This window comes from Hemicordylus capensis, chromosome 2, assembly GCF_027244095.1.
Source record: "Hemicordylus capensis ecotype Gifberg chromosome 2, rHemCap1.1.pri, whole genome shotgun sequence".
Classification (NCBI taxonomy): Eukaryota; Metazoa; Chordata; class Lepidosauria; order Squamata; family Cordylidae; genus Hemicordylus; species Hemicordylus capensis.
The window spans coordinates 301,501,052-301,528,958 of NC_069658.1; the positions used below are offsets into that span (position 1 = coordinate 301,501,052).

General features: G+C 45.0%; 1 protein-coding gene and 1 long non-coding RNA gene across 2 annotated transcripts in view; one reads left to right on the top strand and one right to left on the bottom strand.

Moving 5' to 3' along the window:
• The window catches only part of PODXL2 (podocalyxin like 2), a 70,476-nt gene extending 43,676 nt beyond the window's left edge, over nt 1-26,800 (top strand). The window contains exons 5-8 of the mRNA XM_053293737.1: nt 13,002-13,158; nt 16,018-16,079; nt 17,917-18,096; nt 18,306-26,800. Coding sequence (XP_053149712.1) covers nt 13,002-13,158; nt 16,018-16,079; nt 17,917-18,096; nt 18,306-18,515 — 609 coding nt within the window. The 3' untranslated portion in view covers nt 18,516-26,800. The remainder of the gene's footprint in view (nt 1-13,001; nt 13,159-16,017; nt 16,080-17,916; nt 18,097-18,305) is intronic.
• LOC128344152 (uncharacterized) lies at nt 758-18,396 on the bottom strand. The gene is made up of 3 exons (XR_008315698.1): nt 18,271-18,396; nt 13,531-13,632; nt 758-1,530 (listed from the first exon to the last, which is right to left on the bottom strand). It is a non-coding gene; the product is annotated as an uncharacterized LOC128344152 (long non-coding RNA).
• Nucleotides 26,801-27,907: the final 1,107 nt, after the last annotated feature.

Below are 27,907 nucleotides of genomic sequence, written 5' to 3' on the forward strand. Positions count from 1 at the left end.
GCCCCCTTGAAACCCCCTCCCGCCCCCTTGAAGCCTCCTCCCTCCCCCTTAAATCTCGCCCCGGGCCCCGATCGATAACTTCAGAGGCGAGCGGCGGGGAGATATCCTCCCGCCCCCTTCCCTGCCGGGCTCAGGCTGCAAATGACTTTAGGAAGGCTTCTGCGCACGCAGAAGCCTTCCTAAAGTCATTTGCAGCCTGAGCCCGGCAGGGAAGGGAGCGGGAGGATATCTCCCCGCCGCCCGTTTCCCTGCCGGTCTGCAAAGGTAAAAGTACTTTTGCAAAAGTAAAAGTACTTTTGCAAAAGTACTTTTACCTTTGCAGACCAGCAGGGAAACGGGCGGCGGGGAGATATCCTCCCGCTCCCTTCCCTGCCGGGCTCAGGCTGCAAATGACTTTAGGAAGGCTTCTGCGTGCGCAGAAGCCTTCCTAAAGTCATTTGCAGCCTGAGCCCGGCAGGGAAGGGGGCGGGAGGATATCTCCCCGCCGCTCGCCTCTGAAGTTATCGATCGGGGCCCGGGGCGAGATTTAAGGGGGCGGGAGGGGGCTTCAAGGGGGCGGGAGGGGGTTTCAAGGGGGCGGCAGCAGCAGGGGGCCGGGACTACAAGGGGGCGGCCATTTTTTTAACTGGAGGAGCCATCGGAGGAGCCGCCAACGGACGAGCGATTATTAGAATAATTACAGCTGCAGTGTGTGGAAAGCGCGGGAGGGGTAAGTAAAGCCCCCCCCCGCCCTTGATGGAACCCCCCAAACTCCCCACCCGAACCAAAACCACCCCGTGACCGGACCGGTCTGGAGGCCTTTAGAATGGCCTCCGAACCGATCCGTGCACATTCCTACAGGCTTCCCTCCTCATTCTTTCTCCATTCGCAGACAGATCAACACGGTTGGAGTTTTCTCAGAGCTAGATTTTGCTAAGTAAAATCTATCCCTTCCTTAACCCTTATTGTATTCCTTCCCTCATTTAAGTTTACAGTTTCTCTCCCCTTCATTAGCATTTTTATTTCTTCCTCAGTATTCCCCTCACACACACATGCCTTGCCCTTTGGGATTGGCATTTTTTCGTTCTTTTACAGTCTGTGGCCAAGACCACTAAATTCAAGCAGTGTGTCCATTGTAGCACCAAGATTTCCTCTACAGTCGGGCACGACCACTGCTTATTTTGTCTCGGAGAGGCTCACAAAGTTGAGTCCTGTGCTCATTGCTCCAAGTTTACTAAACAGGCCAGGAAAAACCGTGCCTTGAGACTCAAGTCTTGGCTTTGGGAGCAAGCTTTGAAGTCCTCGCATTCTGCCAAAACAAAATCTTTAGCTCCAGCTAAGGCCATGCAAACGGCGGCTGCTGGTTCCCCACCCGTCTTGGGCTCACAGCCTGTTTCTTCCCCTGTGGGGCTGGCCATCTCGATGCCTGAGACGGACTTGCCTACAGAGCCTACGGCTCAAGTCTTGGCTTTGGAACCAGCAGACATCTTGATCCCGTTGACCTCAGGATCGAAGCTGGCCACTCAGACTACCAACTCCATGGTCTGGACTCTAAAAAAGAAAAAGAAAAATCGTCATGAGCCAGACTCGGAGCGACTTCCCAAAAGGAAGCTCCCACCCCTCCCACCTCCACCTCCCAAGAAGAAGCAAAAGCTAGTCCCACCCAGTACAAGCTCCCATTCTCACCCTTGCTGAACCCAAGACGTTCGAACCTGAGACCGCTCTTGATCTCGACAACCAATTGGAGTATCCCTCGGGTCTGGACGATCCTGTATATGAATCTGAGCAGTACTCGGACCCGGAAGAGGAGGAGGATCAGCTGTATAATTCGCAGTGGACCGAGCACAGTTCCGAGGTTGAATTCGACCAGTGCTCCTCCCACAGCCGTGAGTACGATAGACACCGTCCCACCTATGGCTACCAGGCCTACAGCCAGAGCCACCACCATTTGATCCCGAAGCACAGCTATCATCGGAACCAATGAGATTCCTGCGATCAGACTCAGCACCAATCTACCCAGAGCGCCTTGGTTGCGGTGTCGAATTCGAGGGATCGATCTTGATCGCCCCTACACACGAATTCGAGACCTTCGGTACTGATGTGACCCCTGGTACACACGGAGAGGCCACTATTGCCTCCTCCTCTAACCACCTCGCTGCTGCCACCTAGAGTTCTGCTGCGGAACCATCCTGTCCAGACGGCTACTGCCACTGTACTCCCGGACTACAGGTCCAAACCGGCTCCTAATATTCAGGAAGAGCCTCCTTCGCCTCCACTATTGGAGGAGGACTCTTCTGAACATCCTTCAGACACTGAAGAACCAGGACTGGATTCCTCTCACTCTGAGGTGACATCCTTAGGCTCCTCTCCACAGGAGCTAGTTTCTGAAAACAGGTCTAATTCACCTTCCGAAGATTACAAATTGTACGCAGACTACATATCTCAGATGGCATCACCTATGGGTGTCCAGATCTTTCAGCAAGATAAAGCTGACCCTGATCTGCTTTTCTGACTCATTGAAGAGGACACTCGCCCCCTGGTCTCGCTCCCATTTAAAGGCTCCATCCTTGCTATCACTAAAGCCTGCTGGCAGAAACCCTGTTCCCTCCCTCAGACCTATAAGAAATTAGAAAACTTCTACAGGGTACATGCTGTTAATGAAAATGAGGACGCTTTCCTCTGACAACACCTGTCTACTAATTCCGTGGTGGTAGAATCCTCATTAGTAAAGAACAGAGGACGCCCAGCATCTACACCACCAGATAAGGAGGGCAGTAAGCTCTATGCATTTGGGAGACGGCTGTATTATATCTCCTCTCTGTTGGTGCAAATAGCTAACTATCAGGCATATAATGCCCACTGCCAGACCTTCCTCTGGGAACATTTAGCGCCTTTCCTTGAACATCTCCCCCAGGGAGAGAAAACCTTAGCTGAGGCCACCCAAGTTACGAAACAAGAGCTGCACGCTATACGGCACACCACGGAAGGATCAGCCAAGGTGATGGCTACCTCGCTCGCAATCCGAAGGCACGCATGGCTACGCTTATCTAGCTTGACCCTGGAAGCCAGATCTCGTATTGAAGACTTCCCCTTTGAGAGTGAGGCCCTTTTTGGAGACAAAACTGATGAGACCCTTCAAAAAATTCAGCGGCTCAGAAACACTGCTCACTCCATGAGTCTTCCTCAACAATCCTTTTGCTCATATAGACCTCAACACTGGCAACAACAGCAGTTCCCACGCTCCCAAACACAATATCAACAACCTGAGTGGTCCTTTCGGACGTCACGTTATCAGCCCTACAAAAAGCGCTCCTCTTTCTCCTCCAACCGCTCACAGCAGCAGCACTCTAGACCACCTCAGGCCCCTGCCAAGAGAAAATGACTAGGCTTGAACTCGAAACGGCTCAGCCATGTTTCGGCGGCAGTGGGGGTAGCTCCTTAAGGGCAGGGGTGAGTGCACTTACCCCTTCCGCCGCTTTCCCTCCACTGGCACTCGGGTTGTACCGAAATCCATGGGGCGGCAGTGTACCCCCCTGCCGCCCCGTCCCCCTTTCGTCGTCAAAAGTCGCCGGAAGTACCAGCTGCGCACACTCCCATTGCATGCGCGTGCGTGCACAGCAGACGGGCACGCGTGCACAGCCAGTACTTCTGGCGACTTTTGGCAACGAAGGGGGGAAGGGGTGGCAGGGAGGTACGGTGCCACCCCATGGATTTTGGTACAAATGGAGCGCCGGCGGGGGGGGAGTGGCGGAAAGGGTAAGTGCACACTCCCCCCCTTAAAGGATCCCCCCCCCGGCTGGTGCCGAAATGGCCCCGGAGCCGAAATGTTCCGAAGGCCTCTATAATGGCCTCTGAAACGTTTCGGGCTCAAGCCTAACAATAACTCTTCCCCCTTGGCCCAGGTGGGGCACCAGGATCTCTCCCTTCATCCACACCTGGGAACGCATATCCACGGAGTCTTAGGTCCTGACGATAATCAGAATTGGCTAAGCCATAGAATTTTCCTCACCTCCATACAATCCTCTGGTCTCCACATCACCCACTCCTGCACTCCTCACAGAGATCCAATCCTTGCTCACCAAAGATGCCACAGAACTGGTTCGCATTCGCAATCCTCACATGCCTGGGTTCCACTCAAAGTACTTCATGGTTCCGAAGATGGATGGTTCCCTTAGTCCCATCCTAGATCTTCACAAACTGAACCACCACATCACCTACTGACAATTCAGGATGGTCACTATTCCCACAATCCTCTCTTTCCTCCACAAGGGACACTGTTTCGTTTCCATCGACCTACACAATGCCTACTATCATATCACCATTCAGCCCCAACATCGCTGCCACCTCTGCTTCCAGATAGCGGTCTTCACATACCAGTTCCAGGCACTCCCATTTGGTCTGGCCTCAGTGCCCAGGGTCTTTACCAAATGCATGGCCCTGGTTGTTGCCCACCTTTAAAAGCAAGGAATTCAGGTATTCCAATTCCGGATGATTGGCTTTTAGTAGCAAGCAACCCGCAGTCCCTTATGAAGGACCTAGAGGTAACGATTGCCTTGCTCTCATCCTTGGGCCTTCAGGTCAATCTCAGCAAGTCCAAATTCTCTCCGACAAGGACGATAGAATTCTTGGGCATCCTCTTCGACTCTGCTCAGGCAAAAATATTCCTTCCAGACAGGCGAATTCAAGCCATTCTAGACCTCTCTTCATGCCTACTGCTGCACCCTCACCGGTCAGCCCAGGTCATACAACAGATGCTAGAGCACATGGCCTACACAACATAGGTATTACCCCATGCTCGCCTCAGGACCTGGACACTCCAGCATTGGTTCCTGCACATATTCTACCCACAATCAGACTCTGCCAGGCATCTTCTTCGAATCCCACCTCATTCATTGAACTTCCTGCTCTGGTGGAACAACCCAGCCAATCTCACCGTGGGTGCCCCGTTCCTCTCCCTTGGCCTCTGCCTGGTTCTCTCACTATGGATGCCTCCATGGAAGGTTGGGGCGCACACGCTCAGAATCACCACCTCCAAGGTCTGTGGTCCCTGGAAGAATCGTCACATCACATAAACTATTTGGAGCATCTCGCCATCTTCAAGGCGCTCAGGAGCTTCCTACCTCTCATAGTCCATTTGTCCGTTTTTGTACAGATGGACAATACCACAGTGAAAGCGTATCTCAACTGCCAGAGGGGCATGTCATCACAGACTCTACTCCATCTTTCCATCGAACTCTGGACGTGGTGCATCCAACACAACATCGTACCCATGGCAGTTCACATCCAGGGTACAGCCAGTGTGACAGTAGACACCCTCAGCAGAGAGGGTACAACCTCACACGAGTGGCAGATGCACTGTCCCACGCTGGAAGACCTGTTCCATCTATGATTCACCCCACAGATCAATTTGTTTGCCTCAGCGACGAACGCTCAGTGCAACCTGTTTTTTCCCCAAGCAGGAGCCTGACATCGCTCCCTGGATGATGTGTTCACCATCTCTTGGGTGGGCCTCTCGGCCTACATCTTTCCACCCATATCCCTGCTACTTCGTGTAGATCATGCGGGATCGGCCACACTGCATCCTCATCACACCATGGTGGCCCAGGAGGCCTTGGTTCCCCCACCTCCTCCACCTCTCCAGACACTGCTACAGGCACCTTTGAACATCCCTCACCTCCTCACTCAACAAGCCGGATGCATTCTGCACCCTGACCTACCTCAACTGAAACTCAAGGCTTGGTAGATCAGACCACCCTTCCTGTAGACCTGCAGTGTGTCCTGGCGGTGGCCTGTAAACCGTTCACCATCAAATCATACAGCCATAAGTGGACACGCTTCCTAAAATTCCTGGACGGTCAGCACATTCCTGCTTCACAGGTCTCCATCCAACGTGTGTTTCTACCTCCTCACTCTCAAGGAGACGGGGCTCAAACTAACATCACTACAAGTTCACCTGGCGGCCATTGTGGCACACTTCCCAGTGAACTCCCCGTCTTGGTTCTAGGACCCACTCATAAAACAGTTCCTCAAAGGTCTCTCACACTTATACCCGGACCCGCCCATCATGGCCCCTGCCTAGGACCTAACCTTGGTTCTATCCATGCTTATGCAACCTCCCTTCGAGCCGTTAGCCTCAATTGCCTTGGACTTCCTCACCTGTAAAGTCACGTTCCTCACAGCCATCACATCCGCCAGATGGGCCCTCCAAGTGGACTCTCCTTACCTCACCTTCCATAAAGACAAGGTGGTTCTCAGACCAGATATCGCTTTCCTACCCAAAGTGGTCACCTCTTTCCATAGTTCACAACCTATTTCCTTACCTGTCTTTCCCCCCAATCCTTCGGATGATGCTCAAGGTTGGCTCCACTCCCTCGACGTCCGCTGTGCGTTGGCATATTATGTGAACCAAACTGCTGTGTGGCCTACGTCCCAGTTCCTCTTCATTCTACACTCGGGCCCTAATAAGGGCAGGCAGGCTACATCACAGACGATTTCCCGGTGGGTAGTGCGTGCAATCACGCTAGCCTATCAAGTTGCAAAAAGACCACTACCGCCATCTATCAGGGCTCACTCCACTACACTCCAATACAGCCATTGCAGCTTCCACGGCATTTGACAGCTCAATCCCTCAAAAGGTAGTTTGCCAGGCTGCTACATGGGCTTCCCAGCATTCCTTCATTCAATACTATGCCCTGGGCGTCCATGCCCAAAGAGATGAGGCCTTTAGCAGGGCAGTGTTGCAGTCTATTTTCTCCTGAGACCCACCTCCAGGTAAGATTGGCACTGGGTGCAGCTTGCTGTGCGTCCATTCATGTAAAGCACAGAGACCATGTCGAAGAACGGCAGGTTGTTTACCTGTAACTTGGGTTCTTCTAGTGGTTATCTTTGCTCTTACACACCCACCCATTCTCCTCTCTCTAGTCTCTTTCAGATAAGCAGACTCAGAAGACTGAGGAGGGAAGCTCGCGCAGCTGCATATATACGGAGGGGGCGGGGCAACCGCCAAAAAGCTGAGAATCTAGCTTGGAGAAGCTCCGACAAGGTCTCTGCACAGGTGCAAAGCCTATTTGTGTAAGAGCACAGATGACCACTAGAAGTACCCAAGTTACAGGTAAGCAACCTGTCATTGTGTGGAATCAAGGTAGAAGGAAAAGCTACCCAGGTTTTCCTCCTACCTTGTTTCCACACGATGAGGCTGTTCTCATGTGCAGCCAAGACCAGGCCAAGAAAGCCAAGCCTGGTCTTGGTTGCTCATAAAAACCACTGGTAGTCCCGGGCCAGCAGTGTATCCTCCTCAGGACCCCACCTCTTAAATGAGGTTAAGGGAGCTAGCACTCTCTTAACCATGTTTCCTTGATCGTCTGTCAGCGCCGGCTGCTTGCAGCTGGGGCTGAGAGACTTGGGGCTCCCAGCCAGTGCTGGGGGGATCTCTTCACAATGCACCATACACTCACATGGTGCATTATAGGATTTCCAGGGGCCGGGATGATGCGTGCTGGCCCCCGACCTTCTGCACTGCCTGGGACAGCGGAGGATTGTCTGGGTGTGTGATGTGCGCATGCCCAGCAATGGAGGAGCGGTTGTCTGCAGGAAAGGTAAGTTTAAGCACCCACCCACCTGTTAGCCCTCTCACTCAATCGTGATAATGGGCTCAGTGCCTAGGTTTTCCTCCTACCTTGCTTTCACACAACCGAAAATTGGGAGCACACACAGATCCCAAAGCCAGGTAGAACTCAGTGTTTGATTGTGTGAATGACCTCTATGGCTTACACAATTTAAAATGATCGATCTACATCAGGTAGAAAAAAATAGTAAAACACTCTTCATCGCAGCAAGGATTTACTCATCAAATGTTACCAGAGCATTGTGGGATCTGACCACAAGGAAGTTGCAGATACACCACTCTGGGAATGTTTTAATGTATTGCTTCCCCACTTCCTCACATCTCTTCAGAAACCCATGGCTGAGAGGGTGCTCTTGTGTCTTTAAAAGGTAATATAAGAAGCAACTCTGTGGTTGACCTTTCAAGATAATTACAGTGATGTCACACTGGGGAGTATAAAATAATACCCAGTAGGCATTTGATACTTGTGACCAGAGAACTTGGACTCTATGTCACCATCTCCATCTCAGGCCTGCATAACATATGCACAGCCTGAGGGTGTGGCTGGCCATGCTTGATTATGGCCTGCTAGATCTTTGATTAAACTCCTAGCTTTTGAAACGTTCTTGGGCTCCTTTGCAGTTTGTTTTGGGAAGAGTTGGGGAAGGGGTGAAAAAGCTCCCAAATAGTGCACATTTGGACTGTGTTAAGATGTCCAATTAGTTGCAAAGTCTTCTGAAGGCAAGATCACATATGCACACTGTAGCACAAACTGCTGTACTGGTGATGGGGCTATGGATGGACTCTGGGCAGCACATTTTGCTTCCACAGCTTAGTATTTAGCTCTGGCGCTGTTAGCTACTTATGGTATAAACTCTCTGACATCCTGACCAGATTACTCAACAAAAGTCCAATTGAAATTCATAGGACAAATTAGTCATCACTAACTTGACCAGTAATTTAGTCAGGATGTCAGCTACTGTTTAAAACTGCACAACTCATTATTCCTGGTCCACTAGTGAAAAGTAGAAAATTGTCTAATGGAAAGTAACTTAATTTTTCAGCCTACGCAAACTAATTTTTAAAGAAAATTTTTGTCATCGTTAAGTAAGTGAAAATGTAAAATGCAATTCAAATCCCTGAGGTTTGAAATTGCCTGAATGCCCCTGCTTTAGTTCCTTGCTCAAGGCAGCTTCACAGTTTATTAGGATGACAGCTTTCTTAAATCTAGATTGATGCTTTATATTCTGCATTGGAACAGTAAATAGCTTCAGGGAAGGGGACATTTTATATCAGTCTTTAAATATGTTGTAAGATTTTGTTTTTCTTAAGAAAAATAAACATTGATTCCAGTTAGCATAAATCAACACAATGTAGTATAATTTAAACACAGAAATATGAGTTGTATAACTGAGTTGTTTAACTGCATTACTCAAGAAATGTGGCTTTGCACTGAACTGGGAGAAAGGGTGGTTGGCAATTACTCTTAGCAAACAATTTGTTGTGACCTTGGGTCCAGAAGCCCCTCAGTGGAGGAAGGACTCAGGCGGTTCAAAAGACAAGTTGGGATGGGAAGCCCCAGCCCTGTTGGTTCCACCCCTTCTGCTGCACCCAAAGAAAGTACCGCTACTGGCATCCTCAAGACTCTTCTTGTGAACAGCCTGCCAGAGTGGAATCCCCATAACCTCACTGAAGCCAGCATCTGAGGAGTAGGGCACTGCCTATTAAAGATCTGACAGCCCATGCAGGGGAGTGGGTGGAGCAAGAGACCTGAGCCAGAAATCTTTTTGCTTAAATCAGGGATTCTCAACGTTGGGTCCCCAGATGTTATTGGACTTCAACTCCCATAATCCCTAACCAAAGGCCACAGGGGCTGGGGATTATGGGAGTTGAAGTCCAATAACATCTGGGGACCCAACGTTGAGAATCCCTGGCTGAAACAACATCTGCCTTGCACTCAGCCTCATCGCTGTTAAAGTTGGAGCTCTCCAAATCCTGAACTTGCTCTAAGAACTAGTCCCTGGTTCTGTTCTATTTCCTGCCAGCCTACTGCTTTGGTTTGGTCTCCTGGCACCTATGACCCTGGGCTCCCAGGAACCCAGCATGGGACAAGATACAACTGGAAAGGATGTTTATGGAGAAGTTAGGGGGAAGAACTATCAAAATAATTTTTTAATAATCTACACACCTACAACAGTTATTAGGACATTTTGATATGATCTCAAAATGTTTCTTAAGTTCACTATACTTTTAAGTAATGCTCCTGTGTTACTGGACATATTGCTACTAGACAAATTATATTACTCATGATAGACCTAACACGGTACCATTAAACATTAAAATTAAAAACAAAAATCTCAGTTAGTCAAATGTATTTCAGATTTTCTATAGGTCCAGTCTGCTAATGAGTTGCAATGATGTGGTCATCTCAGATGGTGAATTGGACACCTCTGCTGATTTGCCATCATTGCCCAAAACATTTAAGAGGACATGTTTCAACTTTGTATTGGCCCAAAGAAGTGATGCTGGCTATTATCTTCCTTATCTTCCAAGGAGGTCTAAGCTAAAATTTTCTCAAAGTTCTGACTCCACACTGAATTTAACTCCATGCCAGCACCAGGTTTTGAGGGAATCTAGGGCAAGATAGCCTCGTGGACCCCCTATCTCCGCAACAACTCTGCCATTTGCTTGTGTCACGCTCCCTCTCTCTCTGGGTGATGGTTGGAACTGGCCACAGGGGAGAGGTGAGTGAGCAAGTGGTAAACAGAGTGGCTGCTGCCTGCTGAATGTATCGCTGGCTCCCTTGCTTTGAGTGTGAGAGCTGATGGCTGAGCAAGCAGGTTGCTGCTACTGCTTCTCCTCACCCCCCTGACACTCATGTACCCACCAAAGTGAGAAAGAGCCCCCAGTGAGCAGCAGCAGCTGCTGCCACCTACACACTCAGCTGCTGGCTGTCTTACTCTGGGCTAGCAGGAGAGTAGGAGGTGGCAGCAGCTCTCCTTTCTCACAACTGTTGTTGCTTCTTGGTTGCTTCCCCACCTCCTGTCTCCCAAGTGAATTAGTGGCACTCATAAGGATCAGCCTCTATTACTGCTCATTTACCATCTGCTTTCTCAACTTCACTCAGAGGGAACTGGGCCCAAGTTGGTACCGATCTGCACTGTACCCACAGGGAGCGGGCCAGATTGCTGTGCTGCTGTTTTTCCTTGGGCCAGTTCGGACAATACTTGTCCACTGACCCAGCTCCACGGGATAAGGACATGTGTGCAGCGTGAGCAGGACACATCTGCCAAATTGTGTACATGGGTACTTCATTCAATTTTCTCCTTTACACTTGGTCCTCAGAAGTTGGGCCCCGTGGGGTTGGAAGACACCTTGATTGTTGCTTATTTATTTATTAACATGTGTTAATAAAGCCAGCGTGGTGTAGTGGTTAGAGTGCTGGACTAGGACCGGGGAGACCCGAGTTCAAATCCCCATTCAGCCATGATACTAGCTGGGTGAGTCTGGGCCAGTCACTTCTCTCTCAGCCTAACCTACTTCACAGGGTTGTTGTGAGGAGAAACTCAAGTGTGCAGTACACCGCTCTGGGCTCCTTGGAGGAAGAGCGGGATATAAATGTAAATAAATAAAATAAAAATGCTATTGGTTTAAAAAAGTCTTTCTGGGCAACTCATGTGGCTGGAAGTATTCCATTTCCTGTCACAGAACACTTTCCACTGTCTCCCTACTATGCCGTAGAACTCTCTTGAATGCTGAACTCTGGTCTATTGTGTAGCTATCATTATTGTCACAATTCTAGCTGGGTGGTCCAGAGATTGTGCCCTGGGGTGGTCTGACATCCATTTCCTCCTCTTCACATTCCCCTTCTGTCAGGTTTAGTAACTTGCTCTAGTAACACAAGTTTTCATCAGCCCACATCCATAACCTCAAGGTGCTGATAGGCCTTTGTGACTCAGGCCTAACTCCTCCTTGTCATTTCCAATTAGGCCTATGCCTTCCCTGGGTTCTTGAGGTTGCCATAGTAACCAATGGCACTAGCATGTATTAATAATCTGGGTGGCCTTTAGGTTGGCACGGCAACTGAACAAGAATAGAAAGGCAGAAGTGGGAAAGTGGGGATGGAGCTGCCAAGCGATGTGTAACATGGGGGCATCTCTGACCTGCAGTTTGAGCAGAACTGCTGAGGCTCCTTGGTCTCAGCAATAAATTTATTATTGTTGTTGTAATTAGTATTAGTAATAGTAGTAGTGGTGGTGGTGGTAGTAGTACATCTCCCATCCTCTAAGGAGCTCAGAGAGGGAGTACATGAGAACTGGGCAGTTTTCAGCATACTCATACTGGTTTAACTGGAGGTTGTCATGCCAGCTAGGGATGTGCAAACAGTTCAGTTCGATGGTCCAATATAGAACCAAACACCACTAAAAAATTTTACTCACCCCCTTTGGGGGGGTTTCTCCAAGGCCACGGAGGGTAGAGTGTCTTCGGAGGCTCCCCTGCCAGCCTCCATTATGTATCAAATCACCTTGTTCAGGCGGTCTTTGGCCCGTTCCGGGCCTCACCCCCATGGTGGCAGCCATTTTAGAGGCCGCTGTGCATGCCCAATGGGCCTCTGCATGACTTGGGTCATGACCCAGACACTCAGAGGCCCATTGGGCATGCCCTCACCTCTTACTTGTGGGCTTCCCAGAGGCATCTGGTGGGCCACTGTGTGAGACAGGAATCTGGACTAGATAGGTCTTGGGCCTGATCCAGCAGGGCTGTTCTTATGTTCTTAACTTCAGGCACCTTTAGGCCATTCTCTAGATTGCTATATATCCAGCAGTGATACCATGCTTTATTTTTGTCAGGGGGCTGAGGTTGCAGGATACTGCAAAGAGGAAAACTCCATTGCTCTTCGTCTACCTGAGCCATTTTTTTATAAATAAAATAAAATAAATAAATTTTGAGGTGACACTCTCCCATTTTGGTATTATGTAATGGGAAAGTCCAAATTCTTCATACAGAAACTTCAAATTATGTAACAAAATCCTGTGAAATTAGTTAAATATATTGTTGTGTGCTTAGGGCTGCAAAAATAGCACTATCCATTGCAGTTGTATTTAGATTTTTTCAATGGCAGCAACTTGGATGGAAGTGAACTTTGTGAAGGAAGCATTTGGGTTATTGGGGAGCATAAGAGGAAAGTCTTTGAACAGCAGGATTTTGGGGGAGAAAATAAGGATTGGAGGGAGAGAGGGCAGTTTGCAAATTGTCACTGATACTTTCTGATGTCCTTTAGGACTTGGCCCTGAGTCTCTTTTCCTGAAAGCCTACAGTAACACCACAGGTGCTTTCTGTTAGCAGGCACAGAAACAGTCTGCACTGATGGGATCCATAGGCTTCTGTTTAACAGACTGACAAGTGCTCCTTGTTTCAGGAGAAGTTCCGCCTGGAGAGGGGCCCCCAGTTGGTGGCCCTGGTGGATGAAGCTTTCTTCAGGTATGAGTATGGATGGCAGAGCCAGTGGCTGATCTCCTTAAGCAAACCCAATGAGAATGACAAACACCTGCTAATGACCTTAACAGGAGAGGATGGTAAGTTCTTGTGGAAAAGCAGAGTACTTTTTTCTGTAAAGGGCTTTGAAGGGTGTCTGACCCTGCTTTGTATTACTTCAGTCTTTTTCCTGTGAGCCTCCCCTCATGGTGTACATTGCACTGCTCCTTCTGTAATGTGTCATGTGTAATGTCAATGCCATAACATTCGTATACTGATTGTAACTCTCCTCCTTGGTCATTTTTCAATGACTCCTCTCTTTGGTCTTTTGCCATCCTCCTATCCTGTTGCATTAGAATCTCATCTTCTGACCTTCAACGTTTAATTTAGCTCTGCTCTCTTCTCCTGCATCACCATACCCCAATAGACACACATACATATGCACATCTTTACACATGTTAGTGTTTACGTACTATCTCCAGGTCTTCCTTGATGTCCCTTTTCTGGAGCAGAATGTGACTTTCTGTTCACAAAACACTCATGTCATTTCCAGCCAGATTTCTTAACTCTATTCCCTGGATTTAAAAGAGCTATTGTTACAGAGAGAAACAGATAGACAAAATGGATTCTGGAATACAGTATATGTGCAATACGTTTCCCCCAGTCATGTGAAACCAACTCAATGGTATGCACGCCCAAAATGAGTGGAGAAAACAGAGGTGTCAGCAGGGAGAGGTTATCTGTTTATCATGGAAAGATGATACACAGAGATGAGTGTCTGTGTGCTGTCTTGCTGTGACTTCTCAGACCCAGCAGTAGTGAAGCAAGCAACTCTGGTCTCCATGGAGACAGCACACAGTCATGCTGCCACCATGGCAGTAGGGCCCAGGATTTTCTAGCACAAATCACAGCAGTGGTAGCTCCCTTTTACACAGGAGGAGCACCAGCTTCTTGGACTGGAGGAAAGTGTTTATTGGCATGCCTGTTTTGTCTCTCCAGCCTAATGGAATCAGCTTCTTTTTTCTCATTGTGGTTTGTTAGTTGCTAGGTTAGGCCTCAGTTCTAGCAACCAGAGGCTATGTGCATGCAATATCCATTATCCATTTAAAGGAAATTGGGGAGGAATGTTGGTTGAGTCCCCATTATTTTGGCAAGTTCCAAGTTTCATCTGAACCTGCATCCAAGATGTAACTGGGCAACCTTTTCCCAATAATTATGCAAGGAAAAGAATTACTATCCATATTCTAGAGAAGAGTGTTGCAGAGCATTGTGATAGACACTAAAGGTAAAGGTAAAGTGTGCCATCAAGTCGATTTCGACTGCTGGTGCCCACAGAGCCCCTGTGGTTTTCTTTGGTAGAATGCAGGAGGGGTTTACCATTGCCTCCTCCTGTGCAGTATGAGATTATGCCTTTCTGCATCTTCCTATATCGCTGCTGCCCAATATAGGTGTTTCCCATAGTCTGGGAAACATACCAGCATATGTTTCCAGCAAACCAGCAAACATACCAGCAGAAACATACCATTTCCCATAGTCTGGGAAACATACCAGTGGGGATTTGAACCAGCAACCTTCTGCTTGTTAGTCAAGCATTTCCCCACTGCGCCACTTATGGTGACACTACTGTTCTAGTATGTCTTGTTTTTTAAACTAATTACCTGGGGAACAGCCCTGAATGGTCTAATAGAGTTTTTGCTTTCATCTTTGAGAACAAGTCCCTAGGGTCAATTCTAGAGATTTACAAATGGTAAAGAGCATCATAAAAACATAACACTGTAATTATTAAATAATCTGACTCTTTAAATGGTGACTTTCTGCATGGCTGGTATGAATCCATGTGCTTTTCCGGTCACCTATGTTAATATCAGCACCCCTCAAGAAGAGGCATCTCTCTCTTGTTGTGATGAGAAACAGGGCCTGCAATTGGTGTCGGTTCCAGTCTCTTTGGTAGTTACTAGAAGTGAGTCTCTGAGTCTAGTTGTACACCTTGGCAGTATTGGGGACTTGAAATAATCTCTGCTCCACAAAGTGGTGATCTTGCTTTGAAAGTATAAAAGAGGTACAAAAAGAGATGGAGGACACCACTTCTAGATGCCTGGATTCACCAAGTTTACCCATGGTTGATTGGAGAACACCCTATGTGAGGTCAGACAAATTGATTTTTAAACTCTTCATTGTAGGGATACTGATACAGATGTCTCCTATCTGGGAAGAAAGTTAAGCTGATAAGCATATAGTGGCTTCATCCATCAGTTACACTAGGAACCCATTTTTTTAGTGTGGTGATAGGTCATGGCTGAGAGATCTTGGCAGATTTGGGAATAGGGACAATTGTTGAAAAACAGAAGATTCTGTAGTTCAGATTTAAAATGAAAGGTGCTGGGGGGCGGGAGTGTACTTCATACTTCCTTGGTTCCTAAATTCTATTGCTCTCCTGCACTTGCCATTGTATACACCCATCATAAGCTATTGTAAAATTTGTTTTTTTAAAATTCTGAAGCAGATCTAGCATCCAGGAATGAAAGGGATATCCTGCCTTATTATACTGTGATGTCATCCACACAGTCAAAACCTGTGTTCTGCGCAGTTTTGGAAGCTGTGTATGTTCCCAATTTTCAGTTGTGTGGAAGCAAGGTAGGAGGAAAACCTGGGCAGAAGTGATTGTGTTGGAAGCAAGGTAGGAAGAAAACCTAGGTAGTGTTTCTTCCTACCTTGCTCCCACACAATCACTTCTACCCAGGTTTTCCTCTAACCTTGCTCCCACAGAACCAAAAATTAGGAGCACACACAGCTCCCAAACTCGGGTAGAACAGTTTTTGAATGTGTGAAAGATCTCAGTAACTGTTGCGTTAATGTAGATGTGATATTTTTCTAGACATGCTAGTGATATAAAGCAGAGCATACTGAACAAGTGCTTATTTTGTTTTTGTTTTTTCTGCCCAATATGTTTTTTTTCCAAGGGGTGATCCCAACAAATGATGTTCTCCTGGCACTAGGTTACATGCGGAAGAGCTTAGCTGAGGTAAGACTTGATTCAGTTCTGGAGCAGATAGTGTAATTAAATTGACCACCTGGAAAATTAGCTGCAAGCTCCAAACTAGCTGGGCTCTGAGCCCAGGACAGCAAACTGACAGCTCAGCAATTTCCAGCAGAAATTCTGTCTTTCCTATCTGATAACTGCTGAGTCACCAAATGTCAGTTTCTATTAGTTGTGACTGATTGGTGGATTCTCTCCTTCCTCTGTGGGTTTTGGTTAGAGGGCTATGTGTGAACTACCTTTATAATCTCTTAGGATTCTGCATGTCCTTGCAAAAGAGCATGAGGGATGCAGATAACTTTCTACACCAATGCCAGTTTTCACTTTCTACAAATGTTGCCTGTGGACTTCTTTGAAGCATGATGAAAATAAAACTGTTAATATCACAAAATCCTTAACATAAATTTATGGTGTGGTCACATTTGAAATACTGTGTAGCTCTGGTTACAACATCTCAAAAAGGATATTATAGAACTGGAAAAGATGCAGAAGAGGGCAACAAAAATGATCAGGGACTTAGAAGATCTTCCTTACAAAGAAAGGCTAAAACATTTGGCGCTTTTTAGTTTATGGAAAAAGCAGCTAAGGGGAGACATGATAAAGATTTATACAATTATACATGGTATGGAGAAAGTGAATAGGGAGAAGTTTTTTCTCCCTTTTTTACAACACTAGAACCAGGCCACTCCAGCCTCAGAGGCAAGATGCCGCTAAATACCTTGCCAGCGAGCAACAGCAGGAGGGCAAGCCCTCACCCCCTGCCTATGGGCTTCTCGGAGGCATCTGTTAGGCCACTGTGTGTGACAGTATGCTGGACTAGATGGGCCTTGACCCTCATCCAGCAGGGCTGTTCTTAGGTTCAGAGGCCATCCCATAAAATTGATTGGCAAGAAATTTAAGATCAACAAAAGGAAGTACTTCAGACAGTGTATAATTAATCTATGGAAGTCGCTATCATGGGATGTGATGTGGACCACCCAACTCCCGGGATCATGTGTCAGTGCTGGCTGCTTGCAGTTCATGTTGACCCAGAGATGGGTGCCTAGATTGCCCATTCCCTGGGGGAATACACCAGTGCATCACACTCTGCTCACAATGCACTGTGGGATACCAGAGGCTGTGATAACGGATCCCAGTTTCAGAGCAATCCACCTTGCTCTACTTTGCAAGGAGCAGAGCTAATCATGTGGGAGCACACTTTGCACTCCCAAGGACAGGTCACTTGTCTGGGGGAAAGGCAAGGTTTTCAAAGCTTTCCCCCCGCCTGCCCAGTAGGTCGTTTGATTGGCCCCACTATGTCGATACCAGTTGCAGGGGAGCAATGGCAGGTGAGGGGGCATACCTTCATCTTTGTGGGCTTACCAGAGGCATCTGGTGGGCCACTGTGGGAAACAGGATGTTGGGACAGGTTGTCCTTGGGCCTGATCCAGCAAGATTCTTCTTATGTTCTTATTATAAACCAAGATATAATTTCTGCTCACTCTGCTGTTTGCATGAAGACTTTCTGCTCCCTTGTTTAAAGGCAGCTTTCTCATTCAGTCTCTGTGGTGACCTTGTTGGCTAGGGAGCTCTTCATGCTTCTCTTATTCTCTTTTCAAATGGCAGAAATGAGTTTACAGTTTTGAAACAGTTCTGAAGTGTTTTTGAAGATAGTTATTTTTTCTCCTTTATAAGTTGTGGAGAGGACAGGGCAATTTGCTAGAGTGGGTCAATCTATTTACACTATGTGTCAAATGTGTTTTGAGCATCCTTTGCTGCCTAATAAATATGTGAAAGTTTGAAGAGGGCACGCTCCAATTCAATTTCTGCAACTTGTTTTTAGATTGGAATCCAGGACTATACAACCACATCGAGTTGCCAATCACGCCCCAGCCAGACCCACAGTGACTATGGGAAGCTCTTTGTAGTGCTGGTCATTATTGGTTCAATCTGTGTCGTCATCATTATCATGGGACTGATTTACAATTGTTGGCAGAGGCGCCTGCCCAAGATGAAGAATATGGTATGTAGTTCTGTGGTATTTGATTTGTCTGAGAATATTTGAGGGGTGTGCTTCCTGATTGTTTATCTTTCCTCTGAGATGTCAGTTCTCAGAGATCACCCAGATACATAAGTGTTGGGCAGTATATAAATATGTTAAATGAATGAACAAATAAATTAATTAAAAAGAATGTACCCTGTTACTTCCTGTTTCCCCCTCTTTTCTTCCAGTCACATGGTGAGGAGCTGCGTTTTGTTGAAAATGGTTGCCATGACAATCCCACCTTGGATGTAGCCAGCGACAGCCAATCAGAAATGCAGGAGAAGAAGCCAAGTGTGAATGGTGGTGGAGCTGTTAATGGACCTGAGAGCTGGGATGTCCTCATTAACAAGCGGGTGGGTGAAGAGGGAGATGTGTTTGAAGAAGATACGCACCTTTAAAAGAGGAGACAATTCATGTTTCTGACTGTACTCTTGCTTGACTTAAGGGCCATATGGTGAGGGTGGCTCCTCAGGAGCTTCTTTCCAGGCTGCAAATGAATCTGCCCATCATGGTCCTGAGGCACCATCACAGTCCTGGAGCCAGAAGGGCCACCCTGAGTAGAGGGGGGTGGGGGTGGGTGGGAGTTGGGGCGTGATTGTGTGTTGCTGTCAGTAGCGCCAATGCTTTAATCACTTTTAAATGCACTTGCTCTAGTTTTTTGGTAGCAGTTGAGGATGGTCAAGGTTTGGAAAATAAAAAGCATCACAGCTTAGGATTGCCCCAGAGTGGTGTTTATTGGATGATGGAGACATCATGGAGGCAGTAAGCCAGCTTCACACAGGAAGAGCTGGGTTCACAGTCTGCCTCATAAGATAGATGCAGCAGGAGAAACACTGAGGAAAACTGTGCATATTTTTCTTGTCTAGGCTTGGGATGTAGTGTTGTAGGACAGTTTAGCAATTTGCCATTCACTCTGTTATCCAGGATGAGTAACAGTTCTGTCTAGTGAGTAGCTTGCCATACTTTCAGCTCAAGCTGTCAGTCATGTTGTACTTAAGTACAAATGGTTGGGCTAATGGGTTTTTTGTGAGCTGATCATTTTTTTAAACTTCTCTGAAAGGTTATGTTTAGGCAGAGCAAATGAATTCTGCACAGGGATCAAATGTTCCCTAGCTTTAGGTTCTAACAGAATAGATTGTATTATCACCTTACTTTACTACAATCTTTTGCAATACACACTTATTTTATGAATCCAAAATTTGTCATGGAAACTGCAGAACTTGATTTGGCCGAGCACTAATCTAGCTTGATCTGGTTGGTCTGACTTCAGAAAATTATTCCCAATATAGACTGAATCCCTACTATTGCCTCAACAAGACTCCTGGACTGGCATTTGAGAGAGACTAGCTAAAAGCGTTTTCTCAGGCTGGGAAGTCTCTCTCACATTAGTTAATGCATTTATGGTAACAACTTAGCTGATTACTGCCTCTGGTCTTATTTGTTTGAACTTGAATGAAAGAGATGAAAAACCTAAATTCCTCTTCTGTATCTTTGGAATAAATTTTGATTTAGTTTTCCCTGCTGCATGTGAAGAATAGAAGAATGTAACAATAGGGTTAGCTCATTAATACCCTTAAGATCAGAACTAGACCCAAGAGCTTTCATATGAATACGACTTTGGCATGCCTTGGGCAAGCCTGAATGCCCCAGGCTTCTCTGGAAGCTCTTCTTAAAAAGCACTTGCATATGCAGAATTTTAGCTGTCTATATTCAAAACTCATAATTGGTCTGAACCTTTTTTGTTCCATTTCTCTCAGAATGTTATGCACATACAAGTACTCCCATTCCTTGTCTCACTTTGGAAAACAACAGCCAGCCTGCTTTATTATTGCCTGTCTAGCTGAACTGAGTTGCCATTAATAATGTTTGGTCTGTAAGAGAACCATCATACACACGCACACCATGTATATTTAATGAGGATTGGCAATGAACTTGTAACCGAAATATCTTAACATCTGATCTGTAGCTCACTCTGATAACTGAAATCTGATCTCCTTCAGACTTAGAGCAATCTTGTAAGCAGTTTAATTTCATACATAAATACTGTACAAATATCATAGCAAAATACTGCTAACGCCTTTTTTAAAAAGTACATATGTACAAGATAAAGTTAATAATAACCATACTTCTCTAGCTAAAGTCCAACTGGAGTAGTCAGATTATGCAAACTTTACATTTCAGGACTTCCTCCCTTTTGGTGGCCTGTGCCACCTAAGCCATCTCTAACTGGAGCTTATCTATCCTGTTTTAAAGACCTTTCACAATCTCCCTGATTAATTTGTTTTATTGAACGACTTCTTTTCTCCTTCAATATGGGGCCCTTCCATTTTGACCTATCCAACAGGGATTTGGAAAGCACTGAGTCACTGTCTTCTTTGCAGTAGTTTTTTATTTGCTTGCATTAAAAAAAAAAACCTACATTCCATTTCCATTACCCTGTCAACCTCCCTAAATTTATCTTTCCTTTTTCCATTGGGCTATTCTTTGCTCCCTGTCCAAGTTGTGTTACAGAATGTCTGTCTGTGTGCTACTCTGCAGCCAGCTGCCTTCTACCCTCGGGGCAAAATATAGCTGGTTTGAAAATAGCACAGTTCTCCATTAACCATGGAGGTAGATTGTGCAGTTAAGTGAAGGGGTAGAATTATTTTGCATGTACATCCTTTGTGTATGCAGGTATAATCTGTAGTTCTTTTACAATAAAGAATATACTCAGTGCATTTTGGTTTCACATATTAAGAGCAAGCAGCCACAAAAATCTTGTGAATGGATCAAGAAGCTCTAGGCTGGTAGTGGATGTTAAGGATGAGGCAAAGCAGGACAAAATCCCCTTAAATCGTATGATATGTCGGATTGGCGGCGTTATATTGCAATTTTGCTCTTTCCTTTTTGTGTAGTACTCAGCCTATAATCAACCTGTGACTTTTTCTTCTTAGTTTTAGAAACAGCAGGGGAGTCAGCATAAGGGGTGAATAGGTGCCATATAAGTTACACTGGAATTAGGATCATTTAAGGCTTGAATAAGATAGAGGCTGTGGAAATTAACTATACCTCTATAGCTACAACTGCTAACACCTAGCTGATTGCGGCGAAGGTATCCTCCCTCAACTCGCATTTGGGCTTTGCATTTCTGGCACTTCATTCTTCCTGGGATAGTCTTCTGCCATCACACACACACACCCATTTTCCATTCATCCTCTTTCCTACTCTGGTCCTATGGCTGGCATAGTTTAAATCTGGATTTATTAAATCTATATTAAATCTGGATTTAGTTCTTAGATATTTTTAACTTTCTTGCTCTATCCACTTTTAGGATCAGTCTCAAATAATTTGCCCAATTTATTTATATCAAGCTGGAATCCCACTGACCTGCACCTGCTTTCATGTCTCATGGAATTCTCCTTCTGTTATAGTGTTTAGAAAATGAGTTCCTCTCACAGCCACCAGCTGAACATGTTTAGTGCAGGGGAGGGCCAACCATATATCTTCTTGAAGCCTCTTTGTCCACATAGTAATTGTATACATGATTGAAATGTTGGGCCAGTGTACACCACATGGCCAGTACATGGAATTTGCTTTAAATTGCTCCCCATAGTGATTTGTGCTGTGGATTAGGAATGCTTCTCCATGCCGCCACACACCTTTGTCTATATGCTTCAATCTGTGCGTCAGCCTGCTGCATGTGAACAGCTTGGCAAGTGAAGACAGTTCCTGCAGGGAGTAATTTAGTGCCCTTCATGTGGCTGCCATTCCATATACACTGGACCCAAGTAGCTTCTTTATAGTAAGCTTAGGTTCTGGCTGATTGATTCAGAACTTTCTTGTTACTATTCATAAACAGCAATACAGTGCTTACAATTTTTTTTAAGGTAGTGGTTGATAAACCATCTCTGCAGTCATGAACATGCTATATTAATTTGGATTTAAATGGTGTTGCGTAAAATAACTTATTTGCTACAGAGAGATTCTCTACCTCACTCTTTTACACTTCAACCATTCATAGAGGTGGCAGAGGGAGAGGAGAAGGCCCTTAAAATAATCTAGAGCTTAAGTACGACACAAATGGAACATCATGTAGAAAAGCTGACAACTTTCAGTTGAGGTCCTTATATTAGGTCCCCTAGTTCATAGGTGAATTTCTTTAATATGAAAAATGATTTGGCTGCCATCCCAGTACACTTATTCTGATTAGTAATCATGTGAAAAAAGTATCACATGGAGATGTCTCCTAGTTATTCATCAGTGGTTAAATGCTGTTTTAAATGCGACAAGCTACTTAGCCACAAAATGGATTTTTAAAAATTGACCACATGGGGGCTGTTCACAAGAAAGGTGCTTTATTATGGAAAAGTCGCCAGTTCTGATTTCTTAACTGTCATGCAGGATGATGTCTGTGCACATTCTTGTCCTTCTCTGGAGGTAGACAAATGAAAGGGAATGAGAAGGACTTGATTGGTCTACAGCACCTAATAAGCATTCCTCCAGAAATGTCTTGGGGAAAATAATATGATGTCTTTAGTGGATAGTGGACATTGGATACAGTCAAATCCAGGTTGCTTCACAAGTTCTGTTTTGATTACTAACTAATTGAATGAAAATTCAGGTAAAACGTTGATAGGAATCTGTTGCATTGGCATTATCTTTCTTTAGTTCTATATATTTGTCTTTGGCTTTAATTTCACCCCATAAGACTTAGGGCTGAGTTTGTCTTAAAATTATCAACCTACAAGGAAAGGACTGGAGGACTACTTTATTTCCCCTTCAGTGAGGTAAGTTTGTGGTCATCTTTGCCATGCATGTTGAACCACACTGACCTCTGGTGGTGGCTGAGAAAAACCAATTCAATGAAAAACTAAAAATAGTTTTTCTTGTCTGTCACTCTCCCTCCCCAGATGAGTTAACCCACAGTTAACAACCAATTATTTACATTTACAATAACCAAAAATCTACATTTCTTTTGTGTTTTGCATCTGCTAAAGACACTTGCAGAGAGAGAGAGAGAGAGAAAGAAAATAACAAAGCAAAGGAAGTACAGTTGTCTGCTAATGTTAGTATGTTTATAGGGGAAAGAACTATTATGTTTAGGAGTTACTGTCTCCTAAGTTTTCTCATGTGAAAACTAGGTTCATACCTGAGTGGTGGTCCCTGGCAAGTTGCATCGGAACAGTGAAGTGTGAGAATTTCTCATAGGAAGCTTTTGTAATGAAAACTATGAAGGAAGAAAAGGCTCAGTTTAGTGCAAATGGATTTAAAATGCCTGCAGAATAACACTTCCAGAGGATATCTAGAAATTAAACTTGTGAGTACGGTGATGATTTGGGATGTTTAGTCAAATGGCTGAAAAAGCAGCCTTGAAACCATAATAGAATATTTTTGGTTGCATCACTGATTGTATGGAAAGTAGGGGAAAGGCAGCATTGCTGAATAATACTACCAATACATTTTAGCTTCTTTTGTTGATTCATAAGTATGTGAACTTTTAAGCAATACAGAATTTTCTGTAGAGAAGAGGCGGAAAACTTGCTGGACCTTTAAATAGTTCCTGATTTAACAGAATGCCTAACTAGAACACCATGCTGCAAAGTCCCCCCACCTCCATTTTTCTGTCAGTTAGTGTTAAGCAGGGAAAGCTGCGAGTCATTAATTTCCACCTTCCCCTCCATCTCTCCCCCACCCCCCATGCCATTCAGGTGCTTGATTAGATTTAGGGAGAATAACTGGGATATAAGAGTGTGGATTTTAAACAGTGAGATATGGAACACTGAAGTTGACATCTGTACGTCAAAACATCTGACCTTTATTTGTAGTTTTTAATTTTATTTTAATCTACACAATAAAAAGGTCTGGAGAGAAGAATTTATAAAGTTATAGAAAAATAATTATTTTGTACTCCTTATTGGAAGGTCTATTGTGTGGGCTATTTGTTAGTAACCAGTATGCCCTCTTCAGAACCAAGAATTTTGGAGAAAGAGCAAGCATGTGTTCTTCACATAGATTCAGGAGAGCGTTACCTCAGGGAAGATGGAAAGCTCGCTATTCCAGTGGACCTAGGGCACAATCAAAATTGATTAAAATAATTGGGGTTATTGTCATGATGTACCTCAAAGAGAGATGGATTGCATCCATACTCTGCTGATGATCTACTTTCAACATTGATAGGAGTGGCTAGCTGAAGTTAGGTCATGCTTGGAATTTAGGGATATGACTGAAGAAAACGGAGGGCCAAATCCAAGTGCCCTTAAAAGTGGCATGAGTATGTAATAGATTTCTTTACAGTAGAAAACACCTCCTAGATCAGGGATTCTCAACGTGTGGGTCCCCAGATGTAATTGGACTTCAGCTCCCATAATTCCCAACCAAAGGCTGCTGGGGCTGGGGATTATGGGAGTTGAAGTCCAATAACATCTGGGGACCCACACGTTGAGAAACCCTGTAAGATGTTTAAATACTTTCTCAAGGGTGTGATCCTTTGCCTGATTATGTCTACTGGACTCTCCTATCGTCTTGCTTACTCTCTTTTAAAAAGACATTCCAGTGACTTCACTGAAGATTCAAAGTGAATTATGACATTCTGTACTTCTCAGTGCCTACTAGATCATCTCTACATATTGAAATCCAATCTTCAATGCCACTCTCTGGTCCTTGAAATCCTCTTTTCTTGTAGCTGTAACTTATATTAAACAAGGAGCTTCTCCTTTGTAGAAGCCATTGATCACTGGGTACTAGTAACATTAACAGCAACTGTCTTTTCCAGTCTTTCCTTGCATTTGATCATTTTCTGTAAACACTTGCTTTGTGAAGTAGTTAAATGATGTGAGCAAATATTTATAATGAACAGCCAGAGTAAAATCAGGATATGGCTCAGTACAGGATAGGTTTACAAACTGCCATAGTGAGTCTCTGTTCTGGAGTCAAGCCTCTCCTACAGAATATCATCCATGAAGAAGCAGCTTTGGTGTGTACCTAATTTGCTACATAGGTAATAACACTAGCATGTAGGAAATTCCATACAAAGCCCCAATTGTCACCAACAGCAGCTAAGGTAGTAAATCTGTTTGGACAGTACTACTTTTGGCTGCAGACAGGAACTCCTGTGATGGAATACATCCCAAAGGGGTGGGGGGGAGCTAGACCCAGAAAACTAGATGTCAGGGAAGATACTAGCCTAGCCTACAACTGACATGTAATTTTCTGTGTGCAGGGATATATAGTATATTCACTGAGCTTTCAAAAATGTGAGCCTGCCTGTTGTCTAAAGTTGAGGTGCAGGTTTATCACCACAGTAGCGAAAACTAGGCCTCTGTGTTAGATCATCATGGGTAATCCTATGACTCGTCTACATTGCATAAAATTCCTTACACAGAAGTCTCTTCCTGTAGAAAATTGGCGATATTGAAAGCAGCTTTCACTTGCACATAGGAAAAAGCATGAACCATGTTGTATAGAAGTGCACTCACATCTCTCCTGCCATGTGTAAGCTAGGAAAACTATGGCCAAGATCAGCTTCTTGCAGATCTTCATGTACGTGCAGTGAAAAAGAAAGGTGTCCTTTTAAAACAGTACAGGTATTGTAGACATTTTTTTTTCTTGCATTCAAGTAATGACATGTATGAAGTGGCCTTAACTGTTACTCAAGAGAGAAAAAGGGAAACAGTACACCCACCGACACTCAGTCTTGTTCCTAGTTTGGGGATGACAACTGACAGGAAAAAGGAGAAAACCAGGACATAGATTGCAGTATGTTTTAATGTTCTGGGATGGGGAAAGGCCCTAAGGAAACACATCCTTGCAAAAACAAAAGTACACATAGATTTGTAGCTTATTGCCTACAAGGAAGATATATTAGGAAGATTTCAGAAGGATTTGATAATTGTCAGCACTGTCCTATTTGGGCTGCCTTAGACTTTCAGATGTATTGGCTTAGAAAATGTACACTTTACTTAATTTAGCATTTGGTGAAGAAAACTCTGATTGTCCCAGCTAGAGAGCTTGCATGGATTCTCACACAGATATCTGTTGGCAAGATCAGCCTTGGACATTGGCTTTCTGTGGATCTCTGATTAACTTGAATCATATATATGTGTATATGTATACACACACACCATGTGTTTTTCTTTCTGAGAAATACTGATCTAGAAGAATATACTATTCTAGTCCTTTTATTTTATGTTCATGGTATGCTCTAATACCATTGTTAACCTCACCATCCTGGCTCCTAGACTTCTGCATTGCATTGAGAGCAGGGATGGGGTGAAGTGTATATTCAAACTATTGCAGTGATTCCCAGATGGTGGGTTCTGATCCATCAGTGTATCTGGATAGCATCTTTTGGTGAGTTTTTAAAAGATTGCCCACAGAAAACTGAAGAGTGTGTGCACAAGAGACTGGGAAGCAACTCATAAAACTGAAAGTAAATGTGATTGGATGATCCTGTTATAAATATTTAATTGGAAAGCATGATTACTTTTCTTCTTGTCCTCACATCTTATGTTTCTAAGCAGTCTGACAGTGTTAGTCCTCATTTGGAAAGTATCCTTAATATGCATAGCCAGGATTCTTTTCTTAAAGAAAGTCTTAAATACTGCAAAAGGTGATTATTTTATTTTCTGTCATTTTACTTGCCAGCATATGTTCCCTAGACATCAGTGGCACTTTTTGAAATAAAGTTTCTGGTCAAAACCCAGAACTTCCTTGTGTCCATTCTTTTCTGTTAAGCATACATTCCTGGTTGAAGCCCAGTCTCAACAAATGGGTTGCTAGTAGAATATGTGTGAATATATGATACTTGGCTGTTACATGAGCTTTAGTGCTGGGACCCAACAGGACACATTGGAAATAATCAAGAGAACATCTGAACCTGACACTTGGTTACATGTCTATTATGCCCTTCCTCCAAGGGACAGAGAATAATGTTTTAGGTTGGTAAAATAGATTAGGCAACTTGATTAAGGTCACTTGTCCATTTCATAGCTGAGCAAGTTTTCCATGTTCACATCATGCAAGGCGTCTAGGGTTGGCTGTGTGTTGCCTCGAGGCATGACAGTTCAAGACAAGAAATGCTCAACTGAGGGGCTCAGTCTCCCACTGCCCTGGCATGACAATCGATAGAATGTCTTAAACTGCACTAAGATGCTGAACTATCCCAATTGCTGTGTTTCTCACAGGGGCAGAAGTCTGCAAATTAGCACCAACTAAGAGATCTGGGGCTGAAAGACAGGGCAACAGAATTAATGCTTTACTTGTTGCTTGAATGACAGTCCCTCTCATCTTTCCTCCTCCCATTAGTGATGTTGAAGGTGTCACATCACATGCATACCTGCCAACGTGTCCCTGTTTTCCCATTCACCTGATTGCTGCATATGAGTCAGGTGAATCCTCATGCTACCTGAAGAGCATCATCTATGACGACATGCCCAATTAAGACCATTTCAACTGGATGGTTTACCTTTTGCCTCCCTGTCAATTTCTGCCAAATGTAAAAGCAGGGCTGGCTTTGATTGAGAGAGCTTAATTAAGCAGTTTTCTGGGCCGAGTCCAGTACACAAACTCAGCCCTACCACATGTATCTAAACAGAGTGTTTTTGAGCAGGTGGCGTTGCCAGCCATCAGGTATGCCATCCTGAACTACTCAGAGGAAGGGCAGGACTTCCATGTGGGGCATAAAGAAATATCAAGCAATGGACAACCCCTCAGTCACCAGCCCAAATGAGGAGATCATAAAATAGGTTGGTTGTGACTCCCTCCCAATCTGCAGTGGGGAGAAAACAGGATTACTCTGCAGGGTTGCCCTAAG